This window comes from Solenopsis invicta, chromosome 3, assembly GCF_016802725.1.
Source record: "Solenopsis invicta isolate M01_SB chromosome 3, UNIL_Sinv_3.0, whole genome shotgun sequence".
Classification (NCBI taxonomy): domain Eukaryota; kingdom Metazoa; phylum Arthropoda; class Insecta; order Hymenoptera; family Formicidae; genus Solenopsis; species Solenopsis invicta.
In genome coordinates, this window is record NC_052666.1 from 8,380,676 (window position 1) to 8,403,066 (window position 22,391).

Sequence of the window (22,391 nt, forward strand, 5' to 3'; positions counted from 1 at the left end):
CGATTAGACATGCCACTGGGTGGCAACCGCACACGAAAAAGAGCTCATGTAAACAAATCTAAATATTATTTACACGTGTCATTAGAAGCCGGATTATCGGCGCTTCTCTTTACTAAGAAAGATATCTTGCACGATTAGACATGCCACTGGGCGACAACCGCGCATGAAAGAGAGTTCACGTAAACAACTCTAAATAATATTTCAACGCGTTATTAGCACAGCTGAAAGAGCTGTTCAGCGCTTTTCTCTCTCTCTCTTGCATCCACCTTGACCAAAAAATTATTAGAGGATAGCGAGCGTTGGGGGGCGGCGGCGGCGGATCGCCCCAGCGGACCCCGCGTTAGACAGCGCGCATCCCCTCCACGCACGCGGCGGATCGCCCCAGCGGACCCCGCGTTAGACAGCGCGCATCCCCTCCGCGTACGCGGCGGCGGCGGCGGCGGCGGACCCCGCGGAAATAGCCGCGCACACCCCTTCGCCATCGTATCGCTTATCTCCCTCGTGATGACAGACATTTCCGATTTCAAAGAACAGTCATACACACCTCCTCGCGATGTGATTTATTATGTTTATGTAAACAGAGTGACAGGTACATGGTCCATGTTTACATTAAATGGCCAGTTGCCTCCACGCGACACATTTCAAATTTATTTAAACATCGGCCAAGAACATGGTCCTCGAATCGTTATCTCTGTTTATATAAACATTGATTACGCAGAACTACCGGTTATGTTCGTACACGTGTCCCCGATTTAATCCCCCCTCCCCCTCCTCCACCCGGTTTGGTCCACCCGCGGGACCTTATCGCCGGTTAGGTCCCCCCGCGCGACCCGATCGTCGGTTAGGTCCCCCCGCGCGACCCGAAATATTCCCCCCCTTCCCCGCACCCCCTGAGATCCCCGAGTTAGAATCCGCCTATACATTCTACTTTCTTGGTAACTCGACTATTGTTTTCTCTTCTCGAATTAGTAGTAATGGTACTGGAATTAAAGTTTGTATGTCTTGGGAACACAACTGGCTGAGAAATCTGACTGTCTGTTTTTAAAAGGTGCCAAAATTTATATGTGGTGTAAAGCTGATTTAAATGATTCTGTAGCTTGAGGTCACACCACTAGTGTTTTTATTCTAGATTCAGTGGTAATAAAGCTTACTTAAAATTCTGTATGTGTTGGGAACACGGGTTGTTGAGAAAATTGATTGTCTATTTTAGACATGTGACACTCGTCGATCACTAAATTGAAATTTTAATGTTATGGCATATTTCTCAGCTATTAGCATTCCCAACGTGTACAGACTTTTATTCTGGCATAATTACCACTAAGACTAGAAAAGAAAACGATAGTCAAGCTGATACAAAGCGTATTATTATTAAAAAATTAATAAAACATTGAAATTTCAATTTAGTGATCGATGAGTATCACATGGCTAAAATAGACATTCAATTTTGTCAATAACCCGTGTTTCCAACACATACAGAATTTTAAATAAGCTTTATTACCACTAAATGTAGAATAAAAACACTAGTGAAGTGACCACAAGCTATAGAATCATTTAAATCAGCTTTACACCACATACAAATTTTGTCACCGATGGATGTTAAAGGTGTCAAAAACAAATAGATTTCTCAGTCAGTTGTGTTCCCAAAACATACAAACTTTAATTTCAGTACCATTGCTACTAATTCGAGAAGAGAAAACGATATTCCAGTTACCAAGAACTATATAATTCTAGAAAATTAAGTTAATGTTCAATTCTGATTTTTTGACCGACGAATGTCAAAAAGTCTAAAATAGATAGCAAGTTTTCTCAGTGATACGTGTTCCCAAGTCATACAGATTTTGACGCAAGCTTTATTAGCACTAGTACTAAAAAGAAAAACGAGATACAGGCAATTGGAAAGTAAATTACGAAAAATAGCTTCAAAAAGACTTGTGGTAGTCATGGTAGAATTGACAGTAGTAGAGACAAGATATAAATTGAATTAACATACAGCCAAGGCTCAGAACTGACAGAAAAGTACAATAAAACTACAAATTGATAATTAATTCAATGAATAACGAATCATATACCTTATATATGTATGACAATAACCAAAATTAATAAGACCGACTAACAATTATACAATATCGAATATTATCCTATAACAAATATATATATAATCCAAATAGCATATAATATTAAAAAAATAATATACCACTACCTAAATAAACAAATTATTATTATTAAAAATTAAATAGCAATTAAGATAATTATCATTATACACTTCATAACAACAAAATTGATCAAACATTATTCTGATTCCAAAAAATAGACAAATATTTGAAGTGTAAAACTTTGTAAAAAATGATGATAATGAAATTCTGAAAAAAGCATTTTATAGCTAGAAAGCTCTACTTTGTTAAACAAATTACTATTTTATTTTACGATGCTACACGGATTTTTTGATTAATATTCATGCAGTAATTGGTTTTTTTATAATCTGAACATGATTAGATGTGTTTTCCCATATATAATGAGTTTTCACTTCTCACAAAGCTTATCAGACTTTAGAGCTGAATAACTCATGAAACAAAGCTCCAATGGCGAATAGATAAATTAAAAGTTATTTGTAATGGCGGGTTCTCGCTGATAAACCTGTTGTTTCTTTCCTGACCTTTCTGGTTTAAAATTTCACTTTTTTGACTGGGAACGATAACTTTCATATATGAGTAATTCTGAACATTGTCGTGATTCTAACGCTCTGTGTGCTTACCTGTGAGGAAATTTTTGTACATTACTAAGTTTCTAATCATAAAATGTTGAATTGGCTACCTTTCTTTTATTACTAAAGCTCTTAATTAAAATTTTAACCCATATAATGTCCCAAAAATAAAAAGTTCTGTAAAATGTAAAGTATAAATGAGAGTAAAGACTCCGTGAATTGTAATGTTTAATGAATGGAGGCAATTTTAGCGTACATAATATTTATGTTTAAAAAAAATATTTATCTTTAAAAAATATGTTTAAAAAATTTAAACGTAAATACATTAAAATGTAAATTTTATTTTAGTTTTCAGAGGGTTCAGAACATAATAATGTAAAGTACACACAAGTATATATGTATATTGATACACATATATAGTGATTATAATAAAACGTAATAATATTTAGGGTAAAGTCGGTATATACGCCGCAGCTATCGAAAATTTAATTTATTAAGTATTATTTACTATGTTTAAGGAAAATAAATTAGGCTAATAAAAACTTCATACTGTTTACTATTATAAAAAAAATTTTAAGTATGAAATATTTCTTTTCTTATACTTGAAAAAAAAACTTAAAAAAACCCTTGTATTTTTGTCATATAAAAAAAGTGGCGGGATTTACGACTATTCATGTGTAAGATACACGGCGCATCGAAATTTACAAATAATATTTTCAGATATGATATAAAATAACATAATGACTTACAAAATGTGTTTATAAAGTTTATTAGGGAATAAGAACAGTAAATATGTATTCAAAGTAATAATAATGCAATATTAAAGAAATTAATATGCACAGACATCAACAGAGTGCGCATTGTGTTCTCAACATAGTGCTCAACATAGAGTAAGTGCTGCTTTCCAATCACGCAGTGTCTGTATTACGGCATAAATCCCGTTCGCTGAAAAGGCCGTATATCCTAAACAAATGGAATATACAAGATATCAAACTAAATAAAGAATACAAGAGCTATGCACTTGAATCTTGCTTGTATTTTATCTTTTAATATCGTTTTACATTTACATATCATGAAATAATCATTATGCCTTTTATATTTTCTACAGTAATTATTTTACGTAGACGGTAATACACGATCGCGCTACTTCTACGTGAAAAAATTAATTCAATTTACGATATTTTTGTTAATATTAATAATAAAGAACTGTAATTACAATACAATACTAATATAACATAAAGGCACATAACAAAATAGTTCTGAGCAAACTATCTTTATTTCTTCTATTTTTTCTGACTGCTGCGGCGTACATCCCCCCGCGGCGTAAATACTGACTTTACCCTATTATTATTTTCACATTTTACATATGAAAGGACGAAAGATGGTCTACAGGACAAGAGTTATTAATGAACAATACTAATAAATATTATTACATTGCGTTATGAATACTATAAATATTACATTATTATTATAGTTTAAAATTTTTTTTATTTTAGTATTAAAAATGTAATGAAATTATAAATTATATTAAAAATATAAATGTTTCATGGCACACCATTTTCTTTTTCTATAGCATAAAACAATAATATATTCCGAGGCTATTATAATATTGAAAAACTAAAATTATTAACTATTGAATTAAAATTATGTTTTCGACATAAAAGTAATTCCATATTTTTATTATGATTTGTCATATAATTTTAATTAATTAATAAAATTCATGATTTTTATTAAATTATTAAAAAAATTTTTTTATAATATAGAAATTGTTTATATGCTATTGAAAGATTAAATGATTTGCTATAATGTTTAATTTACAATATTACATGTAAATTTTTTTATTTTTCTGTACACTTATATATACACATATATAACATGTATACGACAGTGAAAAGAATTCTTGAGCCCTTGGGCCATCAAGATTATCGCGCGCGAGCGAGCGGAGGGAGTGAGAGGAAAAGGACTAGTTCTATTGCATGATCTTCGAAACGAGCCGAGGCGTGACACGGCGCGCGCGACGATTCGGTCAGCGCGACATGTTTCGTGGCCAGGCGAGCGCGTGGCCGCGGGAGAAACGCGCGCACGTACATGTCTCGGTACCGCTGCGGAAATCGGAGAGAGGGAAAGGAAAGTGATGGGGCGCAAAATCGAGGCGCTCGAGAAACTGACAGAAATGGTATCCCTTGCGTCTATACGGCCGGTATACCGCGGTTCGTCGCGGGCTGTTGTAATTTTTAATTGCATAAAAAAATTTACTCGGATACAAATATTCGTTTGAAAAATAATGTTAATAGAATTACGATTTTTAATAATAAATTAAAATTATGTCATCACGACAATACAGTACTTACACAAAAAGAAAAATTTTCTTCATCTGAGCAAATTATGTCTGTTTAAGATCATAAATTCTTCTAAAAAAATTTGATATTGTTGCTTATATATGAAACAATGAATTGTTGAGTTGACATTTAATTTTTTTCTGTACAGTAATAAATTAAAATTATGTCATCACGGCAAAATATATTTTAGCTTCAATTTATGGGACTATTACTTTACATAGCAACATAATTTTAATTAATTAATGAATGTAAATCTCTTTAATTACTTATTAAAATAATCTGCATTAGAAAATAATTTTAATTCGATTAATTTATAGATATTGTTACGGCCGTGAATATTGTAAAGTGTAGATCGATTAAATGAAGAGACTGCCGCTCGTTAGCGACGTGTTGTCGTTATGTTCGGACATTTGGTTTTGACAGTTCGTCTTGCCAATAAAGTCGTTCTTTCTTAATAAAAGCCTGTTCTTTTATTAGTGTGCGTGAATGTTACTGAGGTGTGCGAGTGCGAGAGTACGAGGCGATTCACCCGGTCGTAACAATAGGTTAACATTATCGGGCAAGCCAGTTTACTTTGTAATTGGCGTAAAACAATACCCTGAGAGAGGACCCGAATGAACGTCTGATTTTTCTTAAATTTCGTACAGTAATTTGTAACGTCAAAATATGAAGAAGTCTGTCACTTCTCCGAGTATTGTTTTAACTCAATTACAAAGTAAACTGGCTTGCCCGATAATGTTAACATATCTATAAATTAATCAAATTAAAATTATTTTTTCATACAGATTATTTTAATAAGTAATTAAAGAGATTTACATTCATTAATTAATTAAAATTATCTCTCTATTTAAAGTAATAATCCCACAAATTGAAGCTAAAATATATTGCCGTGATGACATAATTTTAATTTATTATTAAAACTTGTAATTCTATTTACATTATTTTTCAAATGAATATTCGTATCCGAGTAAATTTCTTTATACAATTAAAAATTACAACAGCGCGCGACGAACCGCGATATCCCGTATACTGGCCGTAATCGCAAGGGATACCATTTCTGTCAGTTTCTCGAGAGCCTCGATTCTATCTTCTTTCTCGATCCAGCGTCGAGCAAGGAAGATGCGGTATCGAAACGTCTTCCACTACTTTCTGCCGGCACCCCGACCTCCGCCGCGCTGCCACGAAACACGTACGTACGCGCCTCGCGTAGCTCGCGTGTGTGCGGCAGCCAAGCGTCAGCGCGAAGAGACACCATTTATGCCGGTGCGTGTACACATGTGTACCAGGTACACATGTATACCGTCTTGAAAGGATTAATTAATTATCAGAGGCGTTTATCGTGTGCTGACTATTATTAATTAAATATCAGAGGCGTTTCCCGTGGGCTGATTATTTTTAATTAATTATCAGAGGCGTTTATCGTGTGCTGACTATTATTAATTAAATATCAGAGGCGTTTACCGTGGGCTGACTATTATTAATTAAATATCAGAGGCGTTTACCGTGGGCTGACTATTATTAATTAAATATCAGAGGCGTTTACCGTGGGCTGACTATTATTAATTAAATATCAGAGGCGTTTACCGTGGGCTGACTATTATTAATTAAATATCAGAGGCGTTTACCGTGTGCTGACTATTATTAATTAGATATCAGAGGCGTTTACCATGGGCTGACTATTTTTATTTAATTATCAGAGGCGTTTATCGTGGGCTGACTATTTTAAGTTTGTATTTGCCCATCTTATAGGCAAACATAAACAAACGAGAATAGAGAAACTATGAAAAATTTTTGCGTTTCATAAAAATGGGCGATGAGAATGAAGAATTCATTCCATATTGCCTACAAAATATTGCCATATTCATGTTCGACATGAAAATATAATTTTAGTATTATGTATTATATACATCATTTTCTAATGAAATGGTAATAAATGTGCTAAACATGTAGTCTGACTAACGTCAATCTCTTTTTGTTACTTGCAGCAAAAAGAGATAGCGTAGTGTCAAAGTGCAATGTATATTGCCAACACATTACGTCCTTATTCAACAGCAGAAATCCAACAGGTCGGACAGAAAATTGTTTCGCGTAAACTCATCCGCCTACAAGACGGCCCGAGCGTGCCTGTCGAAATATACGGTACTGAGTTGGGCGGTTTCGCTTGTTGAAAAGACAAGGATGAGTGCAGAACTCAAATGATAATGGATCTAAAAATATCGATATTATCGACATTTTTAGTTCCACTTAGTAGATGGCGCAGGACCGTCGGAGCTCGGCCATCACTCCAGCATCGCCTTAATGTTTAAATAAAAGAACGGATTCGGATAACTAATTAAACGGACGGACTGCTATTATGCGCTATGCGCTCGGAGGTAATAATCGGAGTCGTCGTGAAGCGGCTAACTTAACGTGCGGTTAAATGGGCCGTGATTGGCCCGCGCGACGGACGGTTGTGAGGGTGCCGTCACATGGGGCGTAACTTGCGTAAGTGTAACTTGCGCCAACCAATATCGTTTTAGTGGAACATCAGTTTCCGCCTAGTTACTTTACGCTTTTTACGTTATTATCGTTACGTCGAATCCAATTTCCTGCGTAAGAAACGCTGTGTGCATGTATTGGTAACACATGTATTAAATAAGCAGAACAAAGTTGAAGGATGGCTAATGAAATCACGGTGAGTTAACAGTTTCATATTAAATTTATTATTTATAATAGCTATTCTGTAATAACATTCTGTCATATCCAACCTTCTTGCGATATGTTGATACATTTTTAAGGTTATAGTTGTACATTAATAGATGTCTGTGTTGCTTGAATTTCTTGTATGTAAAATGTTTTCTTTTTCTTAAATGCCTAACATATTTCGTTTTAAATATATACATTTTTGAAAATTACAAGTAACAGGAACAAATGAAATATCATGGAAAATATTCAACCATGGAAACTAAAAAATATGAAAATGCAAGGTTTTTACAGTTGTCAGTTTGATTTCTTTCTATTTAGCCTTTAAAGATTCAATATCAAGAAATACTAATTAATTTTTTGCGTATAAAAATGCTTTTTTTACATCATCTTATCACATTATTATCACATTGCATGTTTGAACCTTTCAGCACTAATGTGGGTATTGTAAGTGGCTCTTTAGATTTACTACAAATTTTCTAGAACATGAATGCTTTAAACATTATATGGAGAATGAAGATCGCATTTACGTAGATGAGAATTATGTTGTGACAATATGTATGTTTTTCTGTATTCTTTCATTCTTTACATATTTTTTTTATTCTTTACACATACCGCATCATAATAATTAAATATACTTTATTAATAAACTTTTTTAATAGACAAAACAAAAACTGCGACAGATTTTACATGTAAAGATACATTAGATGAACTCTTGATTGGAGCGGTGAAAACAAGGAGCGCTTTATGACTATAATACACCTGCTTCAGAAAGAACCAATTTACGCAAAAATGCTTTGTGGCAAGAAGTTTCCAACATTCTAGGAGGTATCACATACATACACAAATATATAAAATATCATATATATATATATATATATATATATATATATATATATATATAAAATATCAATATATATGTGTGTATTCATAATCATTGATGTATATATATATATATATATATATATATATATATATATATATATATATATATGTATATATCAATGATTATGAATACACACATATATGTTGATATTTTATACATTAAAAATCAATAATGAAAACTTGGTAGGGGCTCTTACTTCAGAGGAGGCAAAGGCTCGATGGAAATATTTACGAGACAACTATCTAAAAGCTCGCAAAAAGGTCAAAGCTTATATTCCCAGTAAATCCGCAGCTGAAACTGCTAATGTAAAGAAACCTAAATTCAGGTTTTATGATCTCATGACATTCTTGAATGATGTTTTCGAGAGACGGCAGTAAGTTTTTCTCTTTTTTCAATATGCAAAATTGTACTACTTTTTTTAAGTTTTCAGAATAATAAATATTGGAGATAACCTGTTTGATGTCCAGCGCACTTACATAGATTGGTTTAAATTGAATTATTTTGGGTGGGTACTATAATATCTGAACACGGTACGATCGATCACAAGCAACTCACAGCACTTTTAAACACTAGAAAATTTCTAGATACCGGATTATGAGTGGTTTGTAGTCAATCGTATCGCACCCAAACTTAATTCTCTCGTTAGTTCAGTTGTAAAATTAAATTTAGCGTTACTTTTATTGTCCTTTAGAATACATAAGCTTAAAGCAATATCCTGGATCTACAGGTTCTACAGTTTATTAAAAAAAAAAAAATTAACCTGGTCGTATTATAAATAATAAACGAATATGAGGACGAAAACGCTAATTTGAATGTAATTTTAAATTAATTTGTGTATTACATTAATAACAACAATGGAACGTTTCAACTAGGACTCATTATTAATGAACTTTTTGATCTGTTAACTATTTTTAATAAATTAAATTCTAATTATAATTAATATTCTCCTATCCCTATTTTTTCTTTTTCATTATTTGTATGTCAACATCCAGATCTAAGCACATCTACACTTGATAGTTATATGACACATATATACAATATTTATTTTAACGAAGTCTAGTTTAATGAAATATTTTACAATCTGAACTTTGTTTAAATAAATATTAAATACGTATGTCATGTAACTATAGAGTAGTTGTGCCTAGGATATTGATGTTGACACACAAATGACACGCAAAAGAAAAAATTTCAGTAGGAATATATTAATTATGATTAGAATTTATTGAAAGTAATTGACGGCGCTAAAGAAGTCCAGTCAGGACAAAACGTTCCGTCATTAGTATTAATATAATTCATAAATTAATTAAATTACAATTACACCTAAATTAACTCGTTTTTGTACTTATATTTATTTATTATTTCTACAGCTTATGTTAACGATGTTTAATCTGTTCTTATTTCAAGATCATTTTAAATCTTAATGTCTTAAGATGCTAATGCTCTATAATTACGTTATGATTGCACTTAAGATGATCTTAAATAAAAGAACAAAGTGAATATCGGCCATAAAATGCTGTATAAATGAATATATTTATAATGCTGATAAATGAATATATTTATTTTAGGACCGTCAGTTCATTGTCAGACGTTGCTGAACATAAAACAAATGTATTACCTGAGCAATATGAAGATGATACTGGAGCTTCAAAGTTTACCGATATTTCTCCTGAGACGTCGACTTCACCACTGATGCTGATTACCACTCGTGTACGAACGCTTACACCAACTTCCTTTATTCCGCGGACCTCGACACCCAACAATGTCTCTCTACAAACGTCAACTCTTGGTGTGACTTCACGAACACCGATCATAAATTCGAAAAGTTAGTAGTTTAATATATTTTTCTCTCATTTCCTTTGATGATAAGGCTCTGCCTATAATACAGCAATATTAGATATTAGGAACAGAAATAAAAATTTTAGAATCAGTTTTTTTATTGAATATTAAACGTAACGTACACATAGGAATAAGACATAAATGTCATACAAGGTACAACATAACTTATTATTTATCTATAGTATTTATTGATAAAACTGAATCTAAAATTTCTATTTTTATTTCTAATATCTAATATTTCTCTATTGTGCGCAGGCTTTAACTTTACACATATCAAAACATGTGTTGCTACAATAACATTGCTATTTTTAGAATTTTTGAAAACTGCTGATTACGATTTAGATATATCCCAGCACATTCCTGTAGCCAAAAGTAAGTCATGATTTAATTTGTTAACGTCATTCGATAGATGTATACTTTGTATACTTTATTTTTCAGAGAAAAAGAACGATACTTTCCAAGAAGCTATAATAGAAGCGTTGAAAGAGCCAACAGTGCAGGCTGATCCATTAGATGGATTTTTAGCACGGTTGGGAGAAGGCATGCAAAGGCTACCATATCGCGATAGAGCTCGCCTAGAAATACAATTTTTGACAATACTCGCCGAAAAAGAAGATCTTTGTGCTAACAAAGAATGATCCAAGTACAAAACTATTATCATTACTAGCTGGAAACGTTTTTATTTTTTAAACAAACAAGACAACTTAGTTCAAATTAAAATTAAATTACAAATTAATAAAAAAACTTTTTTTTGGGGGGCAAAGTTGGTTGTGCTAAATAAATTTGACTTTTAGTATATGTAATATTTATATTTTTTAGTTAAACTTCGAAAATTTTGTTCTTTTATTATTTTATTTTATATTTGTTTTTATTTGTTTATTACTTCTTAATTCTCCCTTTCTTAGAAACGCCAGGAACATATGTGTATTATTCTTTATTTTTCTGTTGTGCAATCGTGGTATCCTGTGGCAATCATGGCATTTTTTTTGTAACTCCTGTATAAAAAACAAATTACTTTTGTTTTTTTAATTTAAAAATATTAATAAACGATTTATCTAAATTTTTCTTACCTGAAATCTGAATTTTTTTCAATTAAAAATCATTAAGTAAAACCTTTTCCCACTGCCAAGGTACTGCTCCAGTATTTTCGAAGTATGAAGCGAAGTCATTCTGGATTTTAGAAACAAATCAAGCGTTAACATTTATTCTACCAGCATTATCTATTTCTTGCAATGCATTGTTTATTACGGCTTCTTTTTCAGCTATACATGTATAGCGCCTTTTGGAGAATGGAAATTTGTGTTCATTTTGAATTATGAAATTGTGCAAGCATACGGTTGCTTGAATAATTTTAACTGTGATGGAAACAGTTGCGATTATCGGTCGACGATAAATTCGTTATTTCGCTACCAAAATGCCAAATGCACTTTCTATCATTCTTCGCGCTCGACTGAGACGATAGTTGAATACCTTTATAAATAATAAATACATATTACAGCTTATTTTTGATATATTAAATATCAGGGATGGTAAATCGTTACTTTACCGTTACTGTTTAATACTCCTTTTTATAATAACAATTTGATAATGACGTTACATTTTTTCTTAAAAATGGTAATGGTAAGGCTAGGATAAAATAGTTACTTTGATAAGTAATTCGTTACCATTAGTCGTTAGTTATTGAAAGAAATATCTTTTTAATTGAAGTAAAGAGTCAAAATAACGTAAAAACGACGCGTTACTTTGACTTGTTACTCGTTACTTCAACTAAAAGATTATTTTAATTTTTAATAATTACGTTTACACGACCCTATTTACGCCGAAGTTATAACATCGGTATTATGAAACTAGCCATTCACAGTTTCTCCTTTCGTCAGAGGAATACTTATGATTGGCTAGCAGCATAATAACGATGTTGTAACTTCGGCGTAAATTAAATCTCGTAAACAAAATATATGAAAAACGCATAATGGCAATTAGTGGATTGTCAAAAGTGACTATTCCAAATCTGATCTTATGATCTCATGACCATTATTATTATAGAAAATTGTAACGTTACCAAATTATAAAAAAGCATTATTAAGAAGTAACGGTAACGGCGCTATTTATTGTAACTTGTTACTTCCCATTCTTGTTAAATACCTTTCTTTGACGATTTAAACGTCCGCTTCGTGGATATGGTTGCATCATGTAATGAGTCAGCCTCAAAGCGAATGCCTCATCCGCTACTAACACAAACGGTAATTCAGCCCCAGAAGCTTCGATTGATCTTGGTTGTGGTAAATTCATTTGGTTTCTTTCGAATCGTTGACCAAAATTTGAATGTGCAAAAATTCCACTGTCGCTCTGTCTGCCTTCCGCACCAATGTCAACTAATGTGAAACAATAATTGGCATCACAAACTGCTAATAAATTAATACTATGATTGCCCTTGTAGTTATAAAAAGTTGAACCACTATGAGGAGGTGACTAAAATAAAAAAATGATCATTTTTATTTCTCACAGTACATATAAATATTAAACATTAATCTACTATAATCGAAAATTGTAATAACAATTTAATTTAAATTAAAAATATGGCTACACCGGTTAATAGCTGATTTTGTGCTTAAAAATAATTTCCTAAGTGAATTATCTGCAGTTACAAGTTGCCCCAATCAGCGCACCGCATGTTTGCCGGATTTTAAAACGGAAATAATAAAAAATGTAATCTCACAAAATTAAATTGCTAATCAATTTAATTATTTGATGCCAACAAGCATCTTTACGATATTCCCCCTTTCTCGAAATTTGTAAAGAATTTGTTGCAAAAAAAGACGCCCCCACGGAATGCTGAAGAATTCGGATTCAAACTCTGAATGAATTTTCGAAATAAATTCTTTACAGATTTCAAGATGGGAAGGATTGTAGAGATGCTTGTTGCATCAAATAATTAAATTAATTAGCAATTTAATTTCGTGATATTACATTTCTGGTTCTATTTATGAGCTGCGTTTTAAAGTACGGTAGACAAGCAACGCGCAATTTTAGGAACTTATAAATGCAATGTATATAAATTCATGTAGGAAATTATTATTGAGCATTAAGATTTGCTTTCGACCAGTATAGCTGTATTTTCAATTTAAATTAATATTAAGTATATTATTTATAGTATATTAATATCAATCCAACAAGAAATGAAAATAGAAGCAACGTCAAATCAATTCGACTTAGATTTAATGATTTCAATCGACATTGAATCAACGTCGCTTTGATGTTGAATCTATTTTCATTTTTCATTGAAAATTTACCTGAATTTGTACTTGTTTTCCATCTATCGCATCCCGTCTATCCCCTACGCAATGCGGAAAATCCCACTTTATTGCAAAATCATTCGCAATTTTTAACCAAGTCTTTTCGTTTATTTCAGGAAAAACTGATTCGTGAAGAATGTTCCACAATTCCTCACATGTCTCTGAAATAATCTTTGAGACAGTGTTTATTCCAATTCGAAAAGAAAAAGCTATTGAACTCATACTGTCTCCAGAGGCTAAATAACGCAGACATATTAAAAGCCGGGTACGGGCTGGTATTGGCTCTCGAATGACATTCTGTTTTGCAATGCGTGGCTCAACAATATCTAATAATTGATCGAACATCTCTGTAGACATTCTACAATAATTGTAGAACATTTCATGATCTATAATTTCCATTTCATTAACCAGATTGTCACTGTCACCTTGTAACAATCTTTGTCTTTCTGAGAATATTGGGCGTACCCATATTCTATGACGAGCTTCTTTCTCTTGAGATATCATTAGTTTCCATATTACAAACAATCGCAATATGTAACGTCGTCTAACTCTTTGTTGTTGAAGTGTTTGCTTTATCTTCTTCCACTTTTGCCATCGCTTTCGTATTATTAACAATATCAGATCAGAATTATTCATTATGATATACTTTTCCGGAGTAAATTCTGAGTCACTTCCTAATATATAAAAATGAATACTTCAATTTTGAAAATGAATAAACTAGGAACGATATGAGTTAGATAATTATGCGTGTATATGCTAATGTATACATTTATAAACAATTAATGTAAAATGTTATAAACGTTTTAATCCCACTATTGAGTCATCTTCAGTGTCTCATTACAATTTAAAAGTACTTTAAAATAATTACATTATGTCGCCATAATTTAAAAAGTTTTAATTTCTTCGGTCAGTAAATGTTTAAAAACGTTCTTTTAAAAAAGAAGTACAAGCCATTTAAAAGAACAATTATTGAGAATCAAGATTCAAGTTAAACAAAGTTTTTAATTTAATAATCACCGAAATTATTACTTTTTAAATTATAGCGACATAATATGTAATTAGTTTAAAGAATTTGTAAATTAAAACCGGTATTTGATAAAACTATTAGGTAATGTCTTAAGATATACTAACACGTTTTAACCTAGGTGTGATGTATGCCCGCACTGGCCCGCACAAGTTAGATTCGCACCATTCGCACATATATGATTCACACATACTAGTGTGCAGAGTATCAGTTCCACATGAAGCGTATTTTCCGAGACGCGTAAATTACAAAAACCAATCGTAAATTTGTTTAGCATTTCTGTTAGAGAGTACAAGAGAAACCCTAATCAGTAATTGGTTGCATTAGATACGCATTTCTTAAAAATCCGCGAAATACGCTTCATGTGAAAGAAGGCTTTTAAATTGCGTAACATATTTGAGTAAGTTACTAGAATACGCAAATTACGCTACGCAAGTTACGCCCCATGTGACGGCAACCTGATTGCGGAATCAGCGGCGCTCGGTGCAGCGGACGGTTCCGCGACATGCAAATGTGGTCAACGTTAGAGACCTAAGTGGTCTCATCCCGCGGGGTGTTGTCACCCCGTGGGGAGTAGGTTTACTGATTGAGCCAGAGGACGGCGTCGAGTATTCCCGACAACGCTGTTGGTCTCTTGAATCCCCGAGAACGGACTTGCGGGACGGACGGTTTCTATTGGCCGAGAATACCCAGCCGCTGAAACAACGAGTATTCCCGTCGCCGACGGAGGATGGGATCGGCCGAGTATTCCCAGCCGTTAGGGCCGACGAGTATGCCCGTCGCGAGATAGTTGGAACGAGAATGCCCATTTCCGAGGAAGTGTTTGAGAATACCCAAGCTAAGGAGCAGGAGCGGAATAGATGCGAGATCGGTGGCTCGGAGCGATCTGATTTCGGCTGCCCGCGGCCGGCTTATATAGCGGTCCGCGCGGTCGGATGTACCAATCAGCGCGCGCTTGGGCCGGCCGAAGTGGGAACACTTGCCGAACACGACGCGCGGCACGCATGGTAGCGCGTGATCGCGGCAAACTTAGCCGAGCGCGTGCACGTGCTCGGTCTTACGCGTTGTGTTCGGCGTTTAGATCGGAGTGGCGGTGCGGCGGAGGAGCTTATCGTTACAACTTATTCTGAATAAATAAAAACTGGTACAGTTGCCTGCATTATAGTTGCGACACTTTTTCTTTGATGGTTTTTGGAATGTAGCCTTGCTTATAGAGCAGCAAACGTAATTGGTTGGATCCACAAGTAAGAACCAATCATGTTTTCAGCTCTCGTTATAGTTGCGCGTTCAGAAATGTACCGGAAAAAAAGTGTTGCAACTATAATGCAGGCGACTGTACACCCAGCAAAAATGATTCTATCCCTAAGAAAATTTTCCAAACTAATAAGTCACCACTTTCGCTGGGTACCTAACTAAATATTTTGCATGTGCATCTTTTCTTTCGACTATTTATTTTTAATAATTTATGCATATGTTTATAGTTTAATTAGGTACTTGTGGAGACAGTTCATAACTCGGCGAATCCACCAAATATTTTTTTTTAAATTTGCCTGCGGCAGGTTTTTGACGGTTTGCTTGTAACTTTCATGACGGTTCGACTGTTTAAAATTTGGTAACCCTGATTTTATTTTCGATGATTTGGACTAGAAGCTCTAGCTCTGTTGGGCTCTGTTCAAATTCTTGGTGTTCACCTATATTCGTGTGGTTAATTAGCAGTGAACCTTGTTAGGACTAACCAACAAATGGATAAACCACGGCGAACTTATCGAAAATGTAAGTACATTTTATTATTGCAACAGTTGCGTTGTAAATTTCAGACACGTGGTAGAGCAGAGAGTGCCTGAATTGCATGATTTTGAGCACCAAAATGTGACTGTTGCTAAACAATTTACAAAATAAAGAAGAAACTTCTGATTTACAAAACCATACACTTTTGTTTATACTTGTGGGAATTGTAACATCAAGAGACACAATAGTGGCTGAATGCACTTGCCAAGAACATACAAAGCGGTCACGCTGGCACGTGCACAGAGCACAAGTTGTTATCAGTCTCTAATATACGAAACCTTACAAGTATAAGCTGTGTTTGGTTTTGCAAATTGAAAGTATTCGTTTGCTATTTTCACCTATAAAATAAGCAATTCATATCTTTGTACTCGAAGATCGCATGATTCAAACATGCTCTGCTTGCATCTAAAATTATAAATATATTTTAATATATTAATAAATATATTTCAATTAATTTAGAGAAAAGTGAGCTCAAGAGCCACGCAGGATGTTGGGTGCAAATAAATAATAAAAATTTTCTATGTCAGGCAAACGTTTCGACCTTTAATAACGGTCTTCCTCAGTGATAATACAATTCTATAAAACAACAATCGCACTAATTAAGATATGAATTTATCACAATTGTAAGTTATCGACTATAATCGCTAACCTTGCCCGTTAGGGCCTAGCTCTACCGCTAGTGGCATGGTTCATACGCCATATTGCCTACGTCACGACAATACTGCTCGCGTATTCGCTGGGCGTCTCACCCGCAGCTACAATTGGCTACGCTTGACTACTACAGCGCGCCTCGAGGGCTTCTTGGGTAACCGAGGACGCCGCGTGAGTCGTTCGTCGGGGACCACGGGCCGAGCCAGCCGCGTGCATGTCGGGTCTGTCCGATTTCCCCTGGACGTTGTATTGTCTGTACCATTATTAAATACGTTGCCGTTATAACTAACGAGTCAGTGTTTCTTCGCGAGGCTTCTCGTGGTGATGCCTTTCATCCCTTTTCCCTCTCCTTATCTGATTTAAGCATTGCCGTCGAAGTGTCCCAGTCTTTCCCTTCCTGGCGCCTTATTCAAATTACCCTGCCATCCTTACACAATAAACAAATAAAGAACAGAAAAAACAAATTACCGAATAGATAGAGATTGTGCAAACCCGCGGTGTACATCTTACTACAGCGTCTTAGAATAAAAATATTATGAAAGACCTCACAGAGCGTGTGCCGAGACAAGAGTTTTGTGAAACCACATAGTTGGTTGCTATAAAATAAAGGTCGAAACGTTTGCCTGACATGGAAGATTTTTATTATTTATTTGCACCCGACATCCTGCGTGGTTTTTGAGCTCACTTTTCTCTAAATTAATTCACTTAAGTATAAGAGCCTTAACTTTTATTTTATTTTGTTTTGTTTGTTAAATATATTTCATTTTTTTTTTCCAGATAAAAGCGAAGAATTGCAACCGCCGCCGCCGCCGCTAACGCCGCAGCCGCTAACGCCGCCGCTACCAGTGCAGGCGCCGGTGTAGTCATGGCCGTTGACGTCAACCGCGTCGACGTTGGCGTCGGCGCCGGCGCCACCGCCGCCGTCACCGTCACCACCACTACCGGCATCAGCACCAATGTCGACATTGGTTCAAGGTGAAATGCCACCAGAGCAGCTACCAAAGCCGCCATATCGTCGACGACCACTTCAAAACTTCAATAGAAATGTAAATAATAATATATATGACAATATATAATAATATATGTAGAAAATCTTTTTAGAAACTACTTTTTTTATTAAACTTAATAATTTTTAATTAAAATATTTAAATTTATCTTAATTAATATTCTTATCTACTATTACTCTAATGTATAAATTTGTATAAATTTGTAAAATAAATTTACATTCAATTTACCTGTAATTATAAGTGGAATTATTAATTTAATAATTAAACTAATTTTTTTAACTAATTGTTTTACTCGTTGATGTATTAATAATAAAAATTATATTTTGTTACAGATGCGTTACATATTTAAAAAATTGGAGAAAGTACAACGGAGCGCAAGCGTCTGTTCAAAATACAACGCCCGTAACGCCCGCAACGTACGTTGCACCTAGTCCTATTATAATTACGCCGATGAACTCGCTTCAGTCACAAACGGTCCATCCATCTATGGCAGGATGCACAATGCATCAACATTCAAGATGCAACAACATTCCAGATATATGATGCATTATCATTCTGAATGTATGATGCATTGTCATCCTGGCCATATGATGCCGCCGCCATCATCATGTGGATATATAGGGTTCACATTTCATTAAGTTGTATTATATTCCTTGTATTTTATCAATTTTTGTATTTCCTATTTCATTAACTCTTGTATTTCATATTTTATTAACTCTTGTATTTCTTTCATTCTTGTAACAATATAACTTTCATTAACTCTTGTAACAATATATTTTAAATATACGTTCTGTACTTATACTTGTTTGATAATATTTTCCCCAACTATCTCCTTTTCCAATAAGCTAAATAAACGATCAGAGCAAGATCTTAGTACTGAAATAACATTTTAGATTTAATTCCTAACAATTTATGTTAAATTTAATTCTATATGTTATATACTGAAATAATATTTATTTTAAAACAAATTTTAAAAAATATAATTTACTTTTGTAATTCATTGTTCAATTTATTGTCCATTTGGCTCATTTACATATTTAGTTTATATATTCAGTGTCTTAAAATTTAAGGCTCAAAATCTTTTAGCAAGAAAGTGCTGTAAAAATTTAATAGAATAATTTTAAACTCATCTCAAAAATTATTTTTAAAATGAAAAATTACAAACAACTTTTATTAATTTTTTTGAATATTTTCTTGCTTTACTATTTTGATTCGCAAATTTTGGAACACTGTATACCAACAAATAATTTTTTTTAATATTTTGAGATATAAGAGTAAAACTAATCTATTTAATTTTTGAAGTACGTTCTTGCTCGAATATTTTGAGCCTTGAATTTTAAAACACTAAATATGTAAATGAGCAAAATAGACAATAAATATCAATTAGAAAAGTAAATTTTATTTTCTTGAATTTGTTTTGAAATAAATATTATTTTGGTATATAACATACAGGACATCTTTATCATAAATTGTAAAGAATTAGATATGAAATATTGGTTGCGTTCAGCAGACTCAATAGTTGAATGAGCGCTTGCTGTTATTGGTGTATTCTTCTAAATCTGAAAATCTGTTTGGACGATTTAGAAGAATATCTCAACATGTTGAGTCTGCTATTGGCGTCTGGCGTTGACTCGTAGAAATATCTTTTTTGTATTAATTTTTCATACTTTGCAGGCATAAAACAAGCATGCTCCATTGTAGAGTGAATATCGTAGAACAATATTGTGCTTTTAGAAATAAGCCTAGGTGGTTTAATATAAAAGATTGGTAAACGTGAAAATTTTGTGTATGTTTCGTGTGAATTCTTGCGTGCGATCTCGGTGGGAAGAGTCAAAAGAGCAGTAGATAGTTACTAGATGTTGCGATAGATTCTTTTACTGTCAATGACAAAGAATGTGCGTACATGCATGTTTACGTAAAAGAAAGCGTACGTGCGTGGCCTCATAAGAGATAGCGAGTTTGGTCGTGTGCTTGCGTGCATCGAACAGAGTACGTATGTGTGTGTGTGTGTGTGTGAGAGAGAGAGAGAGAGAGAGAGAGAGAGAGAAGAAGAAGAAGAAGAAGAAGAAGAAAAAGAAGAAGAAGAAGAAAAAGAAACGTATGGGTCAGAATCAAACGTGAGTACATGGTTCAGAGATAAAACAGTGAAGGATTAGTGACATCTATCGTAACATCCAGGAACTAATCTGTTGCTCTTTTGACTTTTCTCACCAAAATCGCACGTAAGAGTTCATGTGAAATATACACAAAATTTTTACGCTCACCAAACTTTTATATTAAAGCACCTAGGCTTATTTCCAAAAGCACAATATTGTTCTACGATGTTCACTCTACAATAGAGCATGCTTGTTTTATACCAGCAAAGTGTAAAAATTGTATACAGAGGAGATATTTCTACAAGGCAATGCCAGACGCCAATAATAAAACTTCAATTTTCCAAAATTTTTCGTTTTTACGACCGACTGCTGCCAACCTTCGGTTGGCAAAAAGCGAGTGAGTATGCGTTTCACCGAAGGCGTACCTTTGTTACCTTAGTTCTCAGTAACTACAACATAATATAATATCAACTTTCGCACATGAACTTCTTAGTAACCAAGCATGGTTTAAAGCGTATAATAATCATTAATTGTTCTATTAAAATAATAGACAATAAAAGATATTATTTGTCTATATATTCTTTCAATGGTTTGCAAGAAAGTTAGGTATAGCAAATTGATTAACTAATAATGTGCGTTGAAAGCATCCGCGTGGGGAATTTTATAGTGATTTACAGTTGTAATTCATTAGTCAATTTTGACCAATCAGCATGCAAACGTGACCGTAGCGCTAGCTCAGTTTCTTTAATTACGCTTACTTAACAAGTTTTCTAACCTGTACAGTCGCCTATTTTATAACGATTGATACTCGTTTCGCGGGACACTCTGATACTTTTTTTCCTGCCAGATTCGTTTTTTTTGAACGAAAACGCGTGGAAAAAAAAATGGATGTTCCTATCAATAATAAGAAACAGGTTAATATTTGCATTATTCACTTTTTTTTCTAGTTTCTAGTTTGTTAATGTAAATATTATTAATGTAAATGTTATATATATCAAGTCTATTTTAGATATCACGAAGAACAAAAAGAAAAAATATTAGACGTAAAAGTAAAGCAGCGAAAAAGCAAGCGATACACAGAATACGAAAAACAGCGACATGTTCTATAATAATAAACAACGAAAATAATTCACAGTGTATTATTAATTGACAACTTAGTGCAGGATATGACGGTGAAAAGGCTAACACAACACACTCTTTATTTATTTTAACGCTCTTTATTCTGTCTTACACGACGTGTCTCTTAAGCGAGCTCAGGCGCAAGTAAAGCTCTAGTCCCCGATGCATAGGGACCGCCCTCTGCAGAAAGGAGTCAGTACTTGAGCTCTTAACGCCATCTCTCAAGCGCGTATATTTTGATTTAGAAAAGCTCTGTATTCTAACATTAATACTTTAAGATTTATGCTACGTATTAGTTATTAACTACTTAATTTATTGAATACCTTTTAAGTTATCTGTCAAATGTCTTACATTGTCATGACAACTAAGAATAACATTCATTCGTTGAAGTGTATCAGCTGATGACGGACGTTTTATTATTCTTGTAATCCTACTTTCATAATAAAGCCTGACAATTATCCAATATCTACGATATTAATTATCTTTGCCTCTTACAACCATTTTCAGAAGTGGGATAAAAGGTTTGCTTTCTCATTTAATTTCGTATGAAATCAGATTTTTCTAAAAAAAAAATTTTCCCGTCTTTCATCAGCTGAATATTACTCCTTGACGACCGTCTTAGTTACCGATACACATTTGACGTTTAAACCGACATTTTGAACGGATCTTTTCGGAATCACGTGTAAGTGTTTGACGGTGCGTTTTGTGTAAAAGTGACGTAAATCCCGGTCTGAATTCGCGTGTGTTGTGAGTGATGCTTTCACCCTTCGGAGTTCGAGTATTGTCATTGACGTTTTTCGAGCGGACGACATTAGTGATCTTCTGTGAACGCCAGTGATCGTCGGTGATCGTCTGTGATCATCTGTGAACGTGTAGTGTCAGCGGTCGACGACGGTGATCTTCTGTGAACGTCAGTGATCATCTGTGAACGTGTTGTGTCAGCGGAGATTGTATTCTTCGTGTTCGAGT

At 33.8% G+C, this 22,391-nt stretch overlaps 2 protein-coding genes across 6 annotated transcripts; one reads left to right on the top strand and one right to left on the bottom strand.

Moving 5' to 3' along the window:
• Positions 1-7,483: 7,483 nt before the first annotated feature.
• On the top strand, positions 7,484-14,080 carry LOC113003785. Of its 3 annotated transcripts, XM_039446737.1 has the most exons (7): positions 7,484-7,714; positions 8,385-8,550; positions 8,795-8,981; positions 10,174-10,430; positions 10,757-10,816; positions 10,883-11,087; positions 13,854-14,080. In XM_039446737.1, exons 3-6 carry the CDS (start codon positions 8,947-8,949, stop codon positions 11,080-11,082), a joined length of 552 nt encoding a protein of 183 aa, XP_039302671.1. In that variant the 5' UTR covers positions 7,484-7,714; positions 8,385-8,550; positions 8,795-8,946; the 3' UTR covers positions 11,083-11,087; positions 13,854-14,080. The 3 variants fall into 3 exon arrangements, with proteins under 3 accessions (XP_039302671.1, XP_039302670.1, XP_039302673.1); XM_039446736.1 differs by lacking the exon at positions 13,854-14,080 and having other exon boundaries at positions 10,883-11,189; XM_039446739.1 differs by lacking the exons at positions 7,484-7,714; positions 13,854-14,080 and adding an exon at positions 7,944-8,280 and having other exon boundaries at positions 10,883-11,189.
• On the bottom strand, positions 11,336-15,032 carry LOC105206826 (putative nuclease HARBI1). Of its 3 annotated transcripts, XR_005574300.1 has the most exons (5): positions 14,871-15,032; positions 13,735-14,411; positions 12,587-12,913; positions 11,515-11,914; positions 11,336-11,439 (listed from the first exon to the last, which is right to left on the bottom strand). XR_005574300.1 is itself a non-coding variant. In XM_039446735.1 (4 exons), the coding sequence occupies exons 1-4, from the start codon at positions 14,950-14,952 to the stop codon at positions 11,843-11,845; spliced, it is 1,158 nt and encodes a 385-aa protein (XP_039302669.1). In that variant the 5' UTR covers positions 14,953-15,032; the 3' UTR covers positions 11,457-11,842. The 3 variants fall into 3 exon arrangements, 1 of the variants encoding a protein (XP_039302669.1); XR_005574301.1 differs by lacking the exon at positions 14,871-15,032 and having other exon boundaries at positions 13,735-14,739; XM_039446735.1 differs by lacking the exon at positions 11,336-11,439 and having other exon boundaries at positions 11,457-11,914.
• Between the last annotated feature and the right edge of the window lie 7,359 nt (positions 15,033-22,391).